This window comes from Kogia breviceps, chromosome 16 (assembly GCF_026419965.1).
Source record: "Kogia breviceps isolate mKogBre1 chromosome 16, mKogBre1 haplotype 1, whole genome shotgun sequence".
NCBI classification, from domain to species: Eukaryota; Metazoa; Chordata; class Mammalia; order Artiodactyla; family Physeteridae; genus Kogia; species Kogia breviceps.
This window is the reverse complement of record NC_081325.1, coordinates 19,760,659-19,780,258: the sequence shown is the minus strand read 5'-3', so window position 1 is coordinate 19,780,258 and position 19,600 is coordinate 19,760,659. Positions and strand designations below refer to the sequence as shown.

At 34.3% G+C, this 19,600-nt stretch overlaps 1 protein-coding gene across 7 annotated transcripts in view; it reads left to right on the top strand.

The window, feature by feature from the left end:
• Positions 1-19,600, top strand: part of RB1 (RB transcriptional corepressor 1) — a 132,291-nt gene that overhangs the window by 28,975 nt on the left and 83,716 nt on the right. For all 7 annotated transcript variants that reach the window (XR_010837248.1, XM_067016698.1, XM_067016695.1 and 4 more), the window contains exons 3-8: positions 444-559; positions 4,431-4,550; positions 11,559-11,597; positions 12,595-12,662; positions 15,001-15,111; positions 17,484-17,626. Coding sequence is in view for 6 of the 7 variants with exons in the window: in XM_067016698.1 (XP_066872799.1) it covers positions 444-559; positions 4,431-4,550; positions 11,559-11,597; positions 12,595-12,662; positions 15,001-15,111; positions 17,484-17,626 (597 nt within the window). In the remaining variant the exon portion in view is untranslated. The remainder of the gene's footprint in view (positions 1-443; positions 560-4,430; positions 4,551-11,558; positions 11,598-12,594; positions 12,663-15,000; positions 15,112-17,483; positions 17,627-19,600) is intronic.

Here is a 19,600-nt window from a genome sequence, read left to right as displayed (position 1 = left end):
ATCATTCCCCAACACCTCCACTCCTGTCCCCAGGCAGCCACTGATCTGCTTTCTGACACTAAAGATTAGTTTTGCCTTTTCTAGAATTTTATAGAAATCAAAGTGTACACAGTATGTACCCTTCTGTATTTGGCTTTTTTTCCTGTGTGTAATAACTGAGATTTATCTATGTTGTGTGTATTTATACTTTTCCTTTTTGTTGTTGAATAACATTCCATTGAATGGATATACTACAGTTTATCTTTTCACCTGTTTTTGGATATTGGGTTGTTTGAGTTTTTGGTTTTTATGAATGAAGCTGCTGTTAACATTCAGGTACCAAGTTTCCACTTCTCTTGGGTATAAATATCTAGGGGTGGAATTGCTAAGTGTTATTCAGTGTGTGAATGATTTAATGAAATATTTGAACCTTTTTGTTTTGTTTTGTCTTATTTTGTTTCCAGGAAGCTTATGTTCAAAAGAAAAAGGAACTATGGGGAATCTGTATCTTTACTGCAGCAGTTGACCTAGATGAGATGCCGTTCACTTTCACTGAGCTGCAGAAAAACATTGAAACCAGGTAAAATTTCTTATATTAATATAGGCCTCTGCCATTAAAGAAAACTATTTCTGAACTATCATTTTAATAGACTTTAGGGAATTAGTGGGAAATGCTAAAATTAAACGTAGGAAACTTAGATCAACTAGTGAACTCCTGTTCTCCATTAGAGCCCTTAATGAGGGTGTATTTATGCCGCACTTTCTTAAAAATGTAGCAGTTTGTGTCCTGGGAAAATTTCCATTGTGTCTCTCACTATCTGTAAACTTTAATTGTAGCTGTTGATAAAGTGGACAAACAAAGCAAAGATTTATGAAGTAGACTTATTATATATTAAAACCTTTGTAAAAGTAGTGTGAGTCTATCTTAAAGGAATTTAGTTGATTTATTAAAGTTTAAGATTATTTAATATAATAGATATTATAATTATATATGTTTTGAGACTGTATGTTCAGTTGAGTATCTATTATAATACTTATCCCTGTAATTACTTAATTAACATCTGTATTGAGTTTTTAAGCCTAATAAGAGGAGTTTACTGTTTCCAACAAGTCAAGAGAAGCCTTTTGGGAATTCCAGTCATTTCTTTTGCAGTGTATTTATGAAATGTTACAGTAAATAATTTTACCAAAAAGATAGTAGTATATGTTTTTTCTTGGATAAAAGCATCTAGAGTTAGACATAATTGGTGTTTTGTGTAAATGAGATAAATTAAATTGTTGCATGTTTTAGTAACTTTTTCTTATTACCTCTAAATAAAATGTGGATACAAAGGCCTTGTATGTTCATATTTAACTTATTGAATATGAATTGGTTTACCTCTCAGAGATTTCACAGTTTAACTTTATTAACTAAAATCACTAAATCAAAATAGTTTTTATATAGCTGAAAAATAATCTAAATATAGAGGTAAAATTTTATGTTGATTTATTCATTTATTCAGCATATGTTTTCTTGACCTCTGAGGATTAGAAAGAGAATGAATGTTTGGGTTAAGATAGACTGGGTTTATTTTACAAGGTATATGATTTGGAGCAGATTGCTTATCTTTATTAAGTCTCGGGTTCCTTTCCTTTCCTGCAAAGTAAAAATTATTAACTACTTGATAGAATTTTGAGAATTAAATAACTTATAATGAGCAGAGAAGTAAATAGTTCTCGAGTCAATGCCTGTAACACCATAGGTGCTGATGAGGTCTTGATCTCTTTTTTTCTGTAGATTCCTCCTATTACCCACACCCTCCCCAAACAAAAAGGGAGAAGGAAACAAAACTTATCAATTGCTAGGCGCTATGTTACTCTACTAGGTTCTAATGATATAGAGGTGAGGTATAGTCTCTGACCTCAAGAAACTCATCCAGTTTAAACAGATGACTGCAATACAGTGTTATATAGCTATCCATAGACTGCTAAATAAATATGAGAGAGAAAGTCTATTACATCCTTTACCTATAAGGTGAAAGAATTTTCCTGGAAAAGATTTTCCTAAACTTTTTCTCTGAGTATTCATATAGCAACTCTGATTTATAAAATGGGCATATCATAAATAATATCACTATAATAATTATAGTAATGTATTTGGTATAACTCTTTCTTAGGGCATCTCTCAGTGTTCTGATAACTATCCAGGAATGTTATCTAAATCACTGCTTCTTAAAAGTACTCTGGTGAACGGCTAGTTTCTTTTCTTCCCAGTATGTCATAGATTGATGTTTTAAAAATAAGTAGTATAACTTAATTACTAGAAAAATGAAACAAAAATCATATTAAATACAGGACTAAATTTTTTATTATTGGATTCAGCAGGCATTAAAATTAGTGTCAAATTGCCATAAAAGTTTTTAAGTGTTTACCCTCAGTTTCTGTACTTAATCGTGGACTGGTAAACAGTTTATGGACCATTATCAATCCATGGAGCACTGCTCCTAGAATATGTAGTGATCTACAGATCTGTGTGTTTTAATTATGGCTTTTTATGCCTGTCTGCCTGCCTTCCTCTCACCTTCCTGCCTTCACTTCTTTCCTTCAGAGGAGGACTACAGAAGGAATAGAGACTCACTTAAGTTACCCCTAGAAAAAGAAGGCTTTTTAGTAACAATTCACAGTTTTCATGGTTCTCCATGGATAGGTATTGCCATATATCTCAAAACTAGAAGTGAGAGTGGTTCCTGAATAAATGCCATTCTAAGTTTGATTTCTTTTTCTCAGCAGGTTAGCTCCATTCTTTTTCTTTTTCTAAAGGATTGATTTTTATTTATCTATTTATTTTTGGTTGCGTTAAGTCTTCGTTGCTGCATGTGGGCTTTCTCTAGTTGCATCGAGCAAGGGCTACTCTTCATTGCAGTGTGCGGGCTTCTCATTGCTGTGGCTTCTCTTGTTGTGGAGCATGGTCTCTAGATGTGCGGGCTTCAGTAGTTGTGGCATGCGGGCTTGGTTGCTCCATGGCGTGTGGGATCTTCCTGGACCAAGACTTGAACCCGTGTCCCCTGCGTTGGCAGGTGGATTCTTAAACCACTGTGCCACCAGGGAAGTCCCCATTCTTTTTCTTTTCTAAGCAGCATCTTGATTATCTACTCTGTATCATTTCTATTCCTCCTTTATTTGCTTTCCCACAAAGCTTGTCATGGCTGCCCCAATCCCTTCTATATCAGTGGAACTTTTCATAACCTTCTTTTGTGTTCTGTGCCCTCTGCTAATTAGCTGAGGCTTTTATTTTTCCAGTTCCCAAGATAAATGTCTGAGTGGTACAGCCCTCTTTTTGGAATGAAGCCTGTAACTCACTGGTTGCTAGACAGCCTATGGATGGGTCTAGTGACCACCCTGTAGTTCAGTTAGCTGCTTTGGTATAACTCCTTAGACAGACTTGATTAGAAGTGAGTATGTGAGGTGCAGTTGATGATTGCTACCTGTAGCGCCGTATTTTTCAGAAGTCAAAAATGTATGTATTGATATTTCAAATAGGTTAAGTTTTATAGAAAACAATAAACAATGATTTAAAGTTATTATTTAAACAACTTAAAATTTTTAATCAGTTTCCCTTTTCCCTTCCCCAACAATTCAGTCCTAAAACCGCTGGTGGGCTGAAGAGAGTAGGTGTGTGCATCTGTGGTGGGGAGCACTGTGGTGCCCAGAGAAGGATGCCAGAGCCAAAGTGGGATGTGGAGGTCATCCACCAGGGGCCTGGGGCTTCTTGACATGGGCTGCTTGCTGTGCAATGTCAGAGACCAAGCAGGGTGTGCGGGCAGCTGGTATAGGGAGTCATGGCACATGTGAGGTAAGGGCAGTCTGGGGTGAGGAGTCAGAGCCCTCCTAGGGTGAGGACGGTATCCATGTGGAGGGAGGAGGGCAGCCCAGGATGGGGGGGAGTCAGTCTGAGCAGGAGAGGAGGGTGCCCATGTGGAGGAGTGGGTAGCTTGGTACTTATACAGGGGGATTGATTAACTGAGTAAGTTAAAGATAAGTGGGTCCCAGGTTTCTCACTGTCAAAGAAGAGTTATAAATATGGAAAGGGAAACACTGGAAGGAACCCTGTAGTTTTTGTGTTGGAGTTGGATAAATGGATGTGAACTTGTGATTTTAAAACATATAGATAGATACAGAATTAAATATATGTATATGTCTGTTATAACCCTTATAGTTTTTCTGTGTTCTTGATGATAAGTAGATGTAGGCATAGGTGTATGGATATAATGGTATAGGTTGAAGACTAGTTGATTTTTTTCCTCTTTAAATTCTAGTAAAATGCAAAAACTAAGTTCATTCCAAAGGATATATAATAGTGATTTGGTGTAGAGCTAACAAGTGTTTTGAATTGAAATGTGTATGCTTTGAAAATGAAAACAAATGAATTTTTAAAGTTATGGATTCACTTTTTTCTTTTCTTTCCTTTGTAGCGTCTATAAATTTTTTGACTTACTAAAAGAAATCGATACCAGTACCAAAGTTGATAATGTAATGTCAAGACTGTTGAAGAAGTATAATGTGTTATGTGCACTCTACAGCAAATTAGAAAGGTAAAGTACAAATTTTATTAGGATTACACCCTGCTTTTTCATATCATTGTTCATGATTAGTTTCCATCTGGGAACTGTTACGTTCTTAGTAAAGTTATTAAGTATTACACCTTAGATTTGTCCCCTTAATATTCTTAACTTTATTATTTGTCCAATCATATTCATTCTGAATGTTTCTTCCAAAATTACTTATTTTACTCATGGTTCTCTCTCTTTTTTTTTTTTTTTAACAAACTTAAAGCTAGTTTCCACTTTAGCCTTCTCTGCCAGAAGACTTGTAGCTCTGAATGGAAGGGTGACCTAAATTTAAAATTCTTCCTAATGGTGATGCTATGTTTAGAAAAAGAAAGCATGTTGGCACTGGAAGGTGTGTCTGACCTATACTGCTGAGCTCTGACTTGTATTCTCCATGGTGGTTTAGAAGTAGTTTTTTTGTGGAATATCCTTTAAGAAACTTCAGACTATCAGCTGTTTTATTCCACATAAATTAAGAAACTACAACAAGCATTAATGAAGTGACTGTTAGTACCCTCTATGTGTTAGATGTTAGGGATGTAAAATCATATGATACTATGATCATCAATTAGCTTATAGTAAATAAATAAATTCTATCTTTTAATAAAAATAAGTGCAATAATCATTTGATGCACTTTTGTAGAAGATTATTTGTAAGAAGTAGAAATTATGTAGTAGGCAAAATACTGTGTATGTTTAAAGGTAAGAAGAATAATTATGGGGTGAAAAAACTATAGAAGAAGGCAATGTCTGAGTAGGGTTTAAAGGATAGATAGAAACTCAGCAAGCAAAATATGTGGAGACTGGGACTGAGTATCCTAGGCAGAGTGATTAGCATGTGTGCAAAGCCAGAGCAGTACTGTAGAGTATTTTGATATTGCTAATGGCTAAAAGGTAGGAGGGAATTAGACTGATAGTGAGCTTGGACTTTACCCAGCAGGAGATGGAGAGTCATTGATTTTAAGCTAGGGAGTGACATAGTCAGATTTGGCCTTTAAAAGGTCACTGAGGCCTTTGCAAAAGGGATTTGGAATTTTTTTTGACTAGTTATATGAGATAATTTAGTGTATATTGGCCTTGAAGTAGATCAGTAGGATTTCTTCTATCTTATATGTGCATTCTTTTGAAGAGCAGTTGGGAAGATTAACTGTGATACTAAAGCCTATTTATTTCAGGGTAAACTATATGTGTATATATGGCAATGTGCTGTAGTGATTATGATAACTTTAAAAAGCTAAACAGATCTAGATATTAATAATAATTTTGTGGGCTTCCCTGGTGGCGCAGTGGTTGAGAATCCGCCTGCCGATGCAGGGGACACGGGTTCGTGCCCCGGTCCGGGAAGATCCCACATGCCGCTGAGCAGCTGGGCCCGTGAGCCATGGCCGCTGAGCCTGCGTGTCCGGAGCCTGTGCTCCGCAATGGGAGAGGCCACAACAGTGAGAGGCCCGCAAAACAAAAACAAAAACAAACAAAACAAACAAACAAACAAAATAATAATAATAATTTTGTCATTCATTGACTGTGTGAGCTAGGGAAACATACTTAACGTCTTTAAACTTCAATTTCAATCTGTAAAATAATAGCTAATAATGCTCTCCTTGCAGAGTAATTGTAAGATAATGTTACTGGTTAGCTCACCTCCTAGCACATACTAAATGCTAAATAAACAGTAGCTTTTAAAGCTATTATTAACTACATTAATGCTGTCACGTAGAAATATAAAAATGCAAGCCATATATATATATATTTATTTATTTATTATTTTTGGCCCTGTTGGGTCTTCGTTGCTGCACGTGGGCTTTCTCTAGTTGCAGTGAGCGGAGGCTACTCTTAGTTGTGCTGCGCACGCTTCTCATTGCGGTGGCTTCTCTTGTTGCAGAGCACGGGCTCTAGGTGCGTGGGCTTCAGTAGTTGTGGCTCGCGGGCTCTAGAGTGCAGGCTCAGTAGTTGTGGTGCATGGGCTTAGTTGCTCCGCGGCATGTGGGATCTTCCCGGACCAGGGCTCGAACCCGTCTCCCCTGCATTGGCAGGCACATTCTTAACCACTGCACCACCAGGGAAACCCAAGCCATATATTTTAAATATTCTAGTAGCTGCGTGACAAGTAAAAAGAAACAAGTGAAATTAATTTTAACATTTTATTTAACTCATATATCCCCAGATATCAAATTTCAACACATAAATTTGTGTACAGATGTTCATGGCAGCATTATTTATAATAGCCAAAAGGTGGAATGTCCATCAGCTGATGAATGGATAAACAAAATGTGATCTATCCATATGGTAGAGTGTTGTTCAGCCATAAAAAGGAATAAAGTTCTGCTACATGCTACAATGTGGATGAACCTTGAAAACATTAAGCTAAGTGAAAGATACCAGACACAAAAGGCCACATATTTCATTATATGATCTGTCCAGAATGGGCATATCCATGAGATGGAAGATAGGTTAGTGATTGCTAGGGAATGGGAAGTGAAGGGAATGAGGAGTATCTGTTAAAAGATGTGGGGTTTCTTTTTAGAGTGATGGAAATTTTAGATAATGGTGATGATTATATAACAAAGTGAATATACTAAAAGCTACTGAATTTATACACTTTAAAATGATGAATTCTATGTTAGGTAAATTATATTTCAACAGGAAAACATGAAACCAATAGAGAAATTTTACATTCTTTTTCTCATACTAAGTATTTTAAAAAATATTTTGGTGTGTAATTTACATTTACAGCACAACTTCATTTGTACTAGCCAAAAACATTTCAGGTGTACAGTAGCCATAGGAGATTGTGGTTAACGTATTAGACAGCACAGATTTATATTGTATGTCATTATCTTTACTGTATGATAATATTCTATCCTGAGTTACATTAAATTACAAAATGATATAAAACAATGCATCTGACATTAAACATATTTTCTATAATTATAAAAATTCCCTCTTGATTGCCATCTGCTTTTTTTTTAATATAAGATAGTTTTCTCTATGTAAATTTTTGATCTACATATTTTTTGTGACTGGCTTCTTTCACATAGCATGTTTTCATGGTTCATCCATGTTGTAGCATGCTTCAATACTTAATTACTATTTATTATGGAATAATATTCCATTGTATGGCTATACCACATTTTATTTATCCATTCATCTACTTATAGTCATTTGGGTTGTATGTCTTTTAAAGTAGTTGACAGTATAAAGGAGAGCAAGTGTATATTTATAGAGTTTGTTATATTAACTTTATTGTATATCATTTCATCTTCTCTTCATTTGTTTCCGTGGATTTGATTTATCATCTTGTGTCATGTGTTTACTCCAGTACAGCTTTGATCCTACCCACCTCTTTGTGCTGCTGTTGTCAAACACATTACATTTCATATGTTAGATGCCCTAGAATACAATATATACATATTGTGTTATGCAATTATATTTTATATCAATTAGGAGAAGAAAGAAGAAATATGTAAATATACCATCTTTCATAATAACATAATTACCTTTACCAGTGCTCTTTGTTTATTCATGTGGATGTGAATTACTGTCTTGGGTCATTTGTTTTTAGCCTGAACTTCTTTTACTATTTTTTTATAAGATGAGTTTGCACATTAGTTTGAGACTATCTATTTCACCATCACTTGTAAAAGGTAGTTTTGCTGTATATATGAGTCTTAGTTTACATTTTTTTTCCTTCTTTGAGTATGTAATCCCACTACCTTCTGATCTTCATTGCTTCTGTTGAGAAGTCACCTGTTAATGTTATTGTGTTCCCTTGTATATGATGGATCATTTTTCTCTTGCTGCTTTCAGGATTTTCTCTTTGTCTTTCAACATTTATCCTATGATATATCTAGGTGAGAATCTCTTTACATTTATTCAGCTTGGAGTTTGTTCTGTTTCTTGGATGTGTAGACTTGGGAGTTTTCAGCCATTATTTACAAAAAAATTTGTTTCTCTCTCTCCCCATTCTTTTCTGATACTCCCGTTACACATATATTGGTGTATCTTTTGGTGTCCAAAAAATACAACAATATATTTTTTGGTGAGCCTCTTCATTTTTCTTCTTCTTTTATCTCTTTGTTCTTCAAACACATAATCTCTTTTGATCTGTCTTCAAGTTTAGTGCTTCTTTTTTTCTTCCAGCTCAGATCTACTTTTGAGTCCCTCTAGTGAATTTTTTATTTTGGTTATTATACTTTTCAACTCAAATTGCCATTTGGTTCTTTTAAAGTAATTTCTGTCTTTTTACTGATAATCCTCTGTTGGTTGAGGTATTGTCAGCATACCTTTTTTTCTTCTTTAAGCATGATTTCTGTTAGTCCTTTGAACATATTTATAATAGCTGTTTTGAAGTTTTTGTTAAGTCTGACACTTTGGTTCTCTTAAATACAATTTCTGTTATCTGCTTTTTTCCCTATGTAGAGGTCACACTTTTCTGTTTCTTTGCATATTTCATATTTATTTTTGAAAACCGGACATTTTTGATAACATTGTTGGGAGCTGATTCTTTTCTCTCGTGGAGCTTGCTGCTGTTGTTTTGTCTTTGTTATTTGTTTAGTGGCTTAGCTGTACTATCTCAATGAAGTCTTTTTCTCCCACAGTGTGTAGCCTCTGATCTTGCTCCTTAGTGTAGCCTTGGACAGGTGCATAGTCACTCTGAGCTGACAGTGGTTTTAGCTGGGTTCTCTTTGACTATCATTTCCCTGTTCTTAAGCTAACTGCCTCTGTTGATATCACACCTAGTTGCTACCTCTCACTGATTGCCGACTGATTGCTTTATTGTTTTTTTTTAATAAATGTATTTATTTTTGGCTGCCTTGGGTCTTCGTGGCTGCATGCGGGCTTTTCTCTAGTTGCAGCGAGTGGGGTCTACTCTTCGCTGCAGTGCCTAGGCTTCTCATTGCAGTAGCTTCTCTTGTTGAGGAGCACAGGCTCTAGGTGCGCGGGCTTCCGTAGTCGTGGCTTGCAGGCTCTAGAGCACAGGCTCTGTAGTGGTGGCGCACGGGCTTAGTTGCTCCGCGGCATGTGGGATCTTCCCAGACCAGGGCTCGAACCCATGTCCCCTGCATTGGCAGGCGGATTCGTAACCACTGCACCACCAGGGAAGTCCTGCTTTATTGTTTTTGACAATGCTCTGGGTCACAAATTGCTTTACAGTCTAATCCAATTAAATTTGGCTCCCTCTGCAGGAGTAGTATTTGAGGCTAGCCTTGAGGTTTATTTTGATACTAGGAGAGCTATTCTTAGCTGTTTCTTTCCCTGGTTCTCTCCTAGATGATCTAGGATTTAGCTTTTTGCTCTCATAAGATCTGTTGGCTTTCTCTTACTTGCTTCCACCGAAGTCTGTATTGCTTTCAACAGTTCTCTTATTCTTGAACATCCCCACACTCCATTCCAAATGAATTCCCTTGGGGAGAGCTCAAGGCTCTATGTTCTTAGGGCCTGCCTCTCCCCTAGGCACCACTTCTGTGCCACTGCTTGGGAGGTCAGGATGGGGACAGTGGTCTCTTCTCTTGGAGTGATACCTCTGTTTTAAGAGTAGGGCACTGAGAAGAGGCGATAGCCCCTGGTCTTCCCAGATTGCCTTTCTTGGCTGGAACCTCTGTCCTATGAGCTGCTCAGCAAGAGAAGTCAGTATTTTTGATGTGCTCTGTGCCTCGAGTAAAACTTTACCCTATGAGTGGGGGCTAAGCGGAAGACAGGAGCCCCAGACCTCTCAGCTCCTCTTGCTTGGGATAGCCTTTCTGCAACACAGATCTGGGAGCGATGAGAAATGCTGGGAGCCTACTCTTCCCAGAGAGATAGTTCTAGGCTGGGAGCTGGAGAGAGAAGAGCCCTGTGTCTTGGCTACACCTGCCAGGGGTAGAGCTTTGTTATGTTGAGCTGGAGAGGAGGAGGAAATGAGTTTTGCTTTGAATTCTACAGACTGTCATTTTTCTTACCAAGATTTAGTAGATTTTCTTGAAGAAATATTTTTTGTTGTTGTTGTATGCCCTTAGGAAAATTTCCAGAGACTTTAAATGGTTTTTTAAAAATAGTTTTACCAATTGTAGTTATTATATTAGGAAGCAGGTCTGCAAAGAACCTTACTCCACCATTCCAGAAGTCATTGTCCTAAATAGGTAGGTTTTATACAGTAAGTCCCCTACATATGAATGAGTTCCATTCCGAGAGCACGTTCATAAGTCCAATTTGTTCATAAAGTCCAGCAAAATTAGCCTAGGTACCCAACTAACACAATTGGCTACATAGTACTGTACTGTAAAAGGTTTATAATACTTTTCACACAAATAATACATAAAAAATAAACAAAAAAATAAAACATTTTTAATAGTACAGTACCTTGAAAAGTACAGTAGTACCAGCTACGTCACTGCTACTTTTACGCTTGCTTCCAGACATCCTGGCTTTGAAATAAAGATAGTGTACTACTGTACTCTATGCAGTACTGTACAGTAAAGTACCAAAGCACAACCACTTGTAGAGGATGCACACAGGTGACAGTGTACACCAGACACGTGAACTAACTTACATGATTGGACGTGTAAAATCACGTTCACATCTTTGAAAGTTTGCAACTTGAAGGTTCGTGTATAGGGGACTTACTGTAGTACATTTCAGTTGTATTATTTCAGTGACACTATTAGTTAAATAAGCTTTTATGACCTGATCTGAGATTCTAACCAGATCAAGATTCAATTACAGTATGTATTCCAAGTTGGAAATGCACGTATCGGATCCAGTCTTTTTGTAATTAGATATTACAGTGATGTGTGAAATGTCATAAATTGGAAACATCTACTTTAACTTTGTTTTATAATGCTGTACTTGAGAAAAAATGTATCCTTCTTAAAATAAGATGAATAAAGCATGATAAAACTGACTTCTAAATTATGAAAAAAAATTAAAAGTAACTTTTAAAAAAGCCATTAAAAAAAAAAATAAAAATAAAAATAAAAAAGCCATAATGTTAACATAATTATTTCTTCCTTTCAGGACATGTGAACTTATATATTTGTCACAACCCAGCAGTTCGTAAGTACCTCAGGACATGTTATTTTTCACTTTGGGGTTTGTTTTTTTTTAAGAGATTTTTCTGGAATAATCCCAAACACGTTGATAGTTTCAGGGTTAGTTTGATTGACTGTTCTATGATACTTCATAAATTAAGGTCATAGACTTAAACCCTATACGGATTATTTATCTTTTCACAAAGAAAGTGGTATGAAATACATGCCTTTTACTACAAGGGAGAACTAATAAGGTTGAAGTTAATTCAGAGAAACATTTTACCAGCTCTGGGAAAAATGCCAATTCATTGACAAAATCTTTTTTTCAGAGTATATCATAGGCATTTTATTAACTAAGACTCAGAGCATAACTTTTGAGTAAGAGTAAACATGAACGTCTATATTAAAAATTCCAAATAGTCTTTCTAAATGTATGATACATGTTCCAACAGTATACCATTGTAAGAGCTCTAGAGTTTTTCTTTGGAAACAGAACGAGTAGTATGTGAGATTTTCTGCCTCATTGAAGTAATAATACTGAAGATGATTGATACAAAGGGAAATTGTGTATTAATTAATTAACTCTATTAATTCTACTTGTTAATTCCAACAAGTGAATAACTTAACGTTTATGAAGGCATAGTGTTAATTTGGTAGAGTCACCCAAACCTCTTATTTTTCTGCTTACAGAAAATTGATTTTAATTAGAAAAGAGAGCAGAAAAGCATTAATTGGAAACCATGTATGTAATATTATACCACTTTCTGTGCATATTTTTAGATTACAGTAGAAGATATTCAATATTTTCTTTTAAAAATGTATACTACTCTGGGAAAATATAAATAACATGGTGAAAAACACTAACTGAATTGATACAAATTGAATTCATGTGTAAAGTGTGCATTTAAGATGGACTGTATTCTATTATGCGATCAACTCTGGTCTATAATTGTAAAAAATGAAGAAAAAGGTGTAGTTGGAAAAGAGTGTGAGTTTTTTTTTTCTTTCTATTTGTTTATTAGGATATCTACGGAAATAAATTCTATGTTGGTGCTAAAAGTTTCTTGGCTCACATTTTTACTAGCTAAAGGTAAAGTCATTATGTTTGTTACATACTAATGTTTCAAATGTAATAATTGATAATTCTTTTGAGTAAGCTCAAAATTTTGATTCTATTTAATTTTGTTCCTCCTTCCCCCTAGTTCTTTGTATGACTTTTTAACTATTAGCAAGTTCTTGTAATTCTGATACTGGAGGCAACCTTGAAAATGTCTCATTTCATTTCTTTTTCTAATATTTTTCATTCTTTCCTATTTTTAAGAATAATGTTATTGTTTTTATAAAAGTGATATATCTTCATGATAAAGAATGCAAATAATACAGCAAAGCACAAAGAAAAATGTAGAAAAATTACCCAAAACCCACCTAGAAATAATCATCATTAAAATTATGTGGTTGTATGCACAAAAATGTATCTGGAATAACATTCTGATTAAAAAAGATGGGTGGATGAGTGCACTCACAAACATATATATAAGTTTCTAAAAATAATATATTGTGCTATGTTTAAAATATAAAAACTAATTTAAATTTTATAGAAGAAAATAAGAGAAATGGAAGGAATTGCTTAAATTTATATGTTTTGTCACTTAAGCAGTATTATTTCTTAAAATATTTCTCTAAGATTATGAAAACATTAAGAGGTTAGAATCTTTATTTAACTTTGTGTTTTGAGTTAAAGCAATATATATTAATCTGCTCTGAAGAAAAAGAATTCTCACTCTTCCTGTCACCTCCCTATTCCCCACTTTCAGATTTGCTTATTTTTTGTTATCATTACATTACCAAAGATTATAATATTTACATTCTGTTCTGTAATTATAATTATCACAGTTGTTTTGTCTTATTTATGTATTTAAAGTGGATTCTAAGCTTATTGTCACTCCTGTATCAAAGCTTCTCTATTTCTGAGTTCTTTATTTTGGTCTATCCTTAGCTGACTAGATTTTACTGTGAAGGAGTTTTTCAAAAAAGCCTTTTTGGCGCCATGTTTTCTATGTTTGACATGTTTATGAACCATGTCCGTAGTCTTTAGACTTGAAGGACAACTTGGTTGAGTATTCTGTTCTTGTATCATGTTTTTTTTTCCTCAGAGCACTATTTTCCAGAATTGAACATTGCTGTTGAGAAATCTGAGACTAGCTTAATTCCCCCCCCTCATTTTCTTCCTTGACTATTTGAAGAATTCCTTTTTTTAAAATTTGAGATTTAATACATTAACCAGAAAGTTTCTGTACCTTCAGTATTGGGATTATTAGTGGTTTATCAGTCAGATACCAATAAGATAGAAAATGAATCAAATTAAACTTCTCTTTTAAAAATACTGCATAACATAGAGACATAAGCAAATATGTCATAGCTATATGATTTGTATATTTTGTGTAGCTACACTGTTTTTTTCTTAGGTGTTTATTATATGCCTTAATTTCTTTATATACAGCTCTTTATAATATACAGCTCTTTAGTTGTATATTTATTATATAAACTTTTAGGATTTTGTGCTAAATAATTGCTTTATAGATGACTACAATTATGTACTAATTTTATTATTTCTTAATGGCTTTGGTTATTTCTTAATATTTTGGAGTGGGTTGAAATTGAAAATATATGAGGTTTCATAAATAAATAGAACTGAAGACTAACGTGTATCATTCTTCAAAATGATTTTCAGAGGTAGTAAATTTTATAACTCTTACCAAAACTGGAAGTGAGTTTAAAGAAGGAAAAATCAAAATAAATTTAGACATAGGGACTGAATTATTATAATAATACCTAAATGTAAAATTCTCATGGTAGACTTATACTTCATTTATAATTTTTTTTAGTAAATTTATTTTATTTTATTTATTTATTTTTGGCTGCATTGGGTCTTTGTTGTGTGGGCTTTCTCTAGTTGCAGCGAGCAAGGGCTACTCTTGGTTGCAATGCGCTGGCTTCTCATTGCAGTGGCTTCTCTTATTGTGGAGCACAGGCTCTAGATACATGGGCTTCAGTAGTTGTGGCAGGCGGGCCAGTAGTTGTGGCTTACGGACTCTAGAGCACAGGCTCTGTAGTTGTGGTGCATGGGCTTAGTTGCTCCGCGGCATATGGGATCTTCCCAGACCAGGGCTCGAATCCGTGTCCCCTGCATTGGCAGGTGGATTCTTAACCACTGTGCCACCAGGAAGTCCCCATTTATAATTTTATAACTTTATATATTTTTATATATTGCAAATCTGACTGAATTTTTGCCGAAAAAAAAAAGATCTTTAACATGCTTCTAATGATTGTTGGCATAAATGAGTATATGGATACAGCCATACCCACAATTTTCCCTGACTTAAAGACCTCAATCTCTACCTTAAGATGTGGACCTTCTTTGTTTTCAGGGCAAGTTTTACAAATGGAAGATGATCTGGTGATCTCATTTCAGTTAATGCTGTGTGTCCTTGACTATTTTATCAAGCTCTCACCTCCTGCATTACTCAAAGAACCATATAGTAAGTATTTTAAGTAATTTATGCCCCTCCTACTTCATCATTCAACAGTTGTTTATGGACTTACACTAGATCCAAAACATGGTTCTAGAGCCAAGGGAATAATAAAAAAGAAATCAGACATGGATTCTGCCCTTAAGTAGCATAAGATATAGAAGGAGAGATAAGTAAGCAAGTAATTAGAGTATATGGTTGAAAACAGTCTAGGCCAAAATATAGCAAATACTATGGGAGTTGAGGAGATGCGAAAGTTTTCCCAGCTGGGAAAGACCAAGGAAGACCATAAAAAAGTGGTGGCATTTGAACTGAGTGTTGAAGGAGTAGTTAGGGTTTGAGTGTTGTGGTAAGTTGGGAGACTGCACTCCCAGTAAAGAGAAAATCAAGAGGCAAAGGCATAGTTATGAATGAGACTGCACTGGGAAGAGTAACCCATTCTATAGGAACGGATTAACTAAATTTTTATTATTGAAAGCTATAATGATTATGTGACTGATTTTTTGTGTGTGTCTGTGTATGAATTGTAATTGATCCACTTCAGTGGGTGATGAGATGGGAGGCGTATTTAAATAATAGCTATTGCTGAAATAATTAGATAGCATTAAGCAAAGACAAGTATATTCCTCTTAGAATGGAATTGCTCCCTTTGGTGGCATGTAGAGTAGGATTTAAAATCACTTAATACACTATAGAGAAAGGTAAACTTAACTAAGGCTTAGCTGATTCCTTGCTCCTAAAATGTTGACAGTATTAGTAATACTAAACATAATAGGAGAAAGATCAAAACATGGAAGTCTCAAAGTGTTGAAGTGGCTGAAAAGCTGAAGCCTGATTAATCTTCGTGAACAATAACTTCCTGGAAAAATGAAGCAGAATTTCGAAAAGATGTTGAACATGGCTTGACAGAAAAGGCAGGTCATTTAGCAGAAACCACATGCAAAACAGAGGGGGAAAAAATAGAAAACAATATATTTTTAAAATTTCTGAATCTTTAAAAATTTCCTTTATATGCCTTTTCCTCACTTTTTAAAAATGTTGTAACTTTAATAAGTTGATATATAACTTTAGGTTGGCAGCCTTTTTTCTTTCAGATAATTCAGATGTACATTTAGTTCTGTAAGTGCCATGTTAAAGAGAAAGCAAGATAAGGTGTTGAATTAACTGGCTGTGGTAAACTTGCAATTAGCTTTTTATCATGAAGAATTTCAGTGAGCATAAAAGAAGAAAGTCGTATAATAAACCTCCATGTACTTATCACCTGCCCTCAATGCATAACTTATGGTCAAACCATAGTCCTATCTACTGCTCAATTCTACCAACTATATTATTTTGAAGCACACTTTTGCATACAATTTTATCCCTATAAATTTCAGTATGTATCTCTGAAAGATAAAGTCTTTTAAAAAAGCATAATGACAGTACCATTCTCACACCTAAAAATCAATTAATAGTGATTCTTCAATTCCACCAAATATCTAGTGTCCATATTTTCAATTGTTTTATAAAAGTAATTTTAAACATTTTTACATGTTGACTAAATCAGAATCTAAATAAGATCTCTACTTTGTGATTGGTTGGTATGCTTTTAAGACTTAAAAAGTTCCTCCTCCATCTATCTTTCTCTTTTTTTCTCGTAATTTATTTATTAAATAATCAGGTGGTCTTGTTCTGTTGAGTTTTCCATGGGTTAATTTTTAGTGATTGCATCCTATGGTATAGTCTTAACATGTTCCTCTATCCTGTCAGTTTCTTGTAAGTTGTTTTTTGGGCCTAGAGGCAGTTAATATTTTTTATACTTACTCATCTGTAAATAGCTGAATTCACATTCAGTTTGAATTGAAAAAGCTCAAAATAATCCAGGGGATTTTTTTTTTTAATTATAATTTAGTGTCACATGAGTATATTTGTATGCTTGATTTTTTAAAAGCATCATAATTTATTTGCTAAAACTTTAAAAAAATTATTTTTATCCTGTATCTACAAATTGAATCCATAAATACATGCTTATTATTTTTAAGACTCTTTTAAGATAGAAAACATTTTTTCCCCTTGCAGACGAGTAGGATACACCTAATATTAGTTTATAAGTTGGCTGTTTCCCTTGCATTTTTCATATTTGTCTGTGGGGTTTTAAATTTCTTTTTTGGGCTACTTGGGGACAGAAGAGAATAGGGATGGTAACAGCTATTAACAGTATATAATTTACAGTAGATATTCAATAAATAGATTAAGCTGTTAGCTTTTTAATGTAGCCTAATAATAAAAGTAGCAGAATGTTACCAAGATTATTTCTGACCTTCCGAGTTATAATTAGAATACTTCATTATTTTATACAGTGGAATGTGCAATTGTTCTTATCTAATTTACCATTTTTACAGAAACAGCTGTAATACCTATTAATGGTTCACCTCGAACACCAAGGCGAGGTCAGAACAGGAGTGCACGGATAGCAAAACAACTAGAAAATGATACAAGAATTATTGAAGTTCTCTGTAAAGAACATGAATGTAATATAGATGAGGTAATTTAACTTCATGATTTCTTTAAAATAGTTAAAGTAGATTTAGATGTAAGTTCTTCCTAACAGTATATAATTCTTTTATAATGAGCTTGCTTTTTGTAATTAGTGCCAACTCTTTTGCAGTAGCAAAATATTTAGAAAAAGTTTAATTTTCATATTCAGTTACTTTGATTTTAAAGAGAGTAGCTCCCTCACTCTGGAATCATTGAAATGTACATGATTAAGGCAGTAGTTTTCAAATGTATTTGTTCTTTGATTCCTCTGTGGTTACTGATACGCCTAATATTTTCAAGTATCCTGCTCAGAAAACCCTAGTGTTTTGGTTTAGTGCTAAGTGATACCAACATTAAGTTTCTGTTTATTTAGCCTCTGTAGTTACTCTTTTTCTAAATATCACACCAGATGTTAATGACTGGTAGAGAATACATGAACACCCAGGAATTGCTTATCTTGTTAATAAAATCTGGAATGTTAGAATTGGAAGGAATCTTACAAGTAATGTACTTGGCCTCCTTTTACTAATGAATAAACAAGCTTCTAGAGACTGATAGCTGATTACTAACAGAGTCTATGCTTTGGACCATCTGCTACCAGTGCTTCTTTCACTGTGCCATGCTCTTTCTCTCAGACTGTTATGTTGTCCACAATTCACTGCCACTAGATAGCTATGTGAAATGTTGCATATTTGAAATTGCTCTGTCAACTCTGGGATGGAATTGGGGGTGTGATCTCAAAATCTAGTTTAAGAAGTGTTGGAATGATTTATCAAGATATCTGGGTTTTAGCACTGTGGCTTTTGTTAATTTTAACAAATATATAGATATAGACATATAGCTGTATCAACTTTACACATGTAATATATTTACTTTTCTAGAATAACAAATTATCTTTGCTAATAAGCTGACAAATGTAGTTGAAATATTTTTTTTTACTCCAGTCTGTTGCTTACTCCCTCAAGATAATGAATAGGAATAAATGCAGTTTTCTAATTCCTGCTTGTTAGTTCTCTGTACTTTAGAACTACTTATAAAATTGCATTTCAAAAATCAGGAATAAATCATGTTTTTTCTTTTTATTTTAAATAATTCTTCTATAATTTAGAATGTAATAACGATTTGTAAAGTGTACGGGATTAATAGCTTTGGGGGTAATTCATATTAATTTGATACTTGATTATTTACATGTAGCATTTATAGTTTTATAACTATAGGTTAGTTATATTTATGGTTATATAATTATTGTTTAGTCACACTAATTGGTTAGCTAGAACTACCCACCTTATAATTATTCCAGTTCAGTGGGAATTAATTAGAAAATAATACTAATATGTATTACAGAAGCTTAATTCTTAAAGCATTTTTGTGAAGCGGAAGATAGGAACTTATTAATAGGAAGATATTAAATTATTCTACCTATAAATGTAGACTGCAAATTGGAAAAGGAAGTTAAGTGAAGAAAAGTAAGTTGTTTAAAATTCCATAACACTTTGCCAGTGTAAAATAGTTAGGGGTATAACTCCAGGTTTTCCAAGGATGGTCTTTATTATCCATGTTAAATGAAGGTTTTTTTGTGTGAAACTGCATAATGACCAAAACATTTTCACTCGGTTTTGAATAGAATTGTTGGGTATTTGTATGTGAAATTATCTTCTTATAAAAGCAGGTCATTTTCCTAAATTTACCCTGAAATAATTGACTCGATATTCCCGAAGCTAGGTATATGTGTGAAGTGGCCCAAAAATATGCTTTGGGGAGAAATCAGAGGCAGTGTAGGGAAGTTAAAAGAGTCTTGGCTTTGATGCTAGACAGATTGGGTTTCAATTCCAGCTCTGCCACTTCCTAGCTGTGTAACTTTGGTGAAGTCGCTTAATATTTTTAAGCCTCCCATGTTTGTACCATTTGTTAAATGTGGGTTATTGAAGTTGGTTTCGATGGATTTTCTTCTTATAAATCCCATTTCATTAACAGTTCCCCC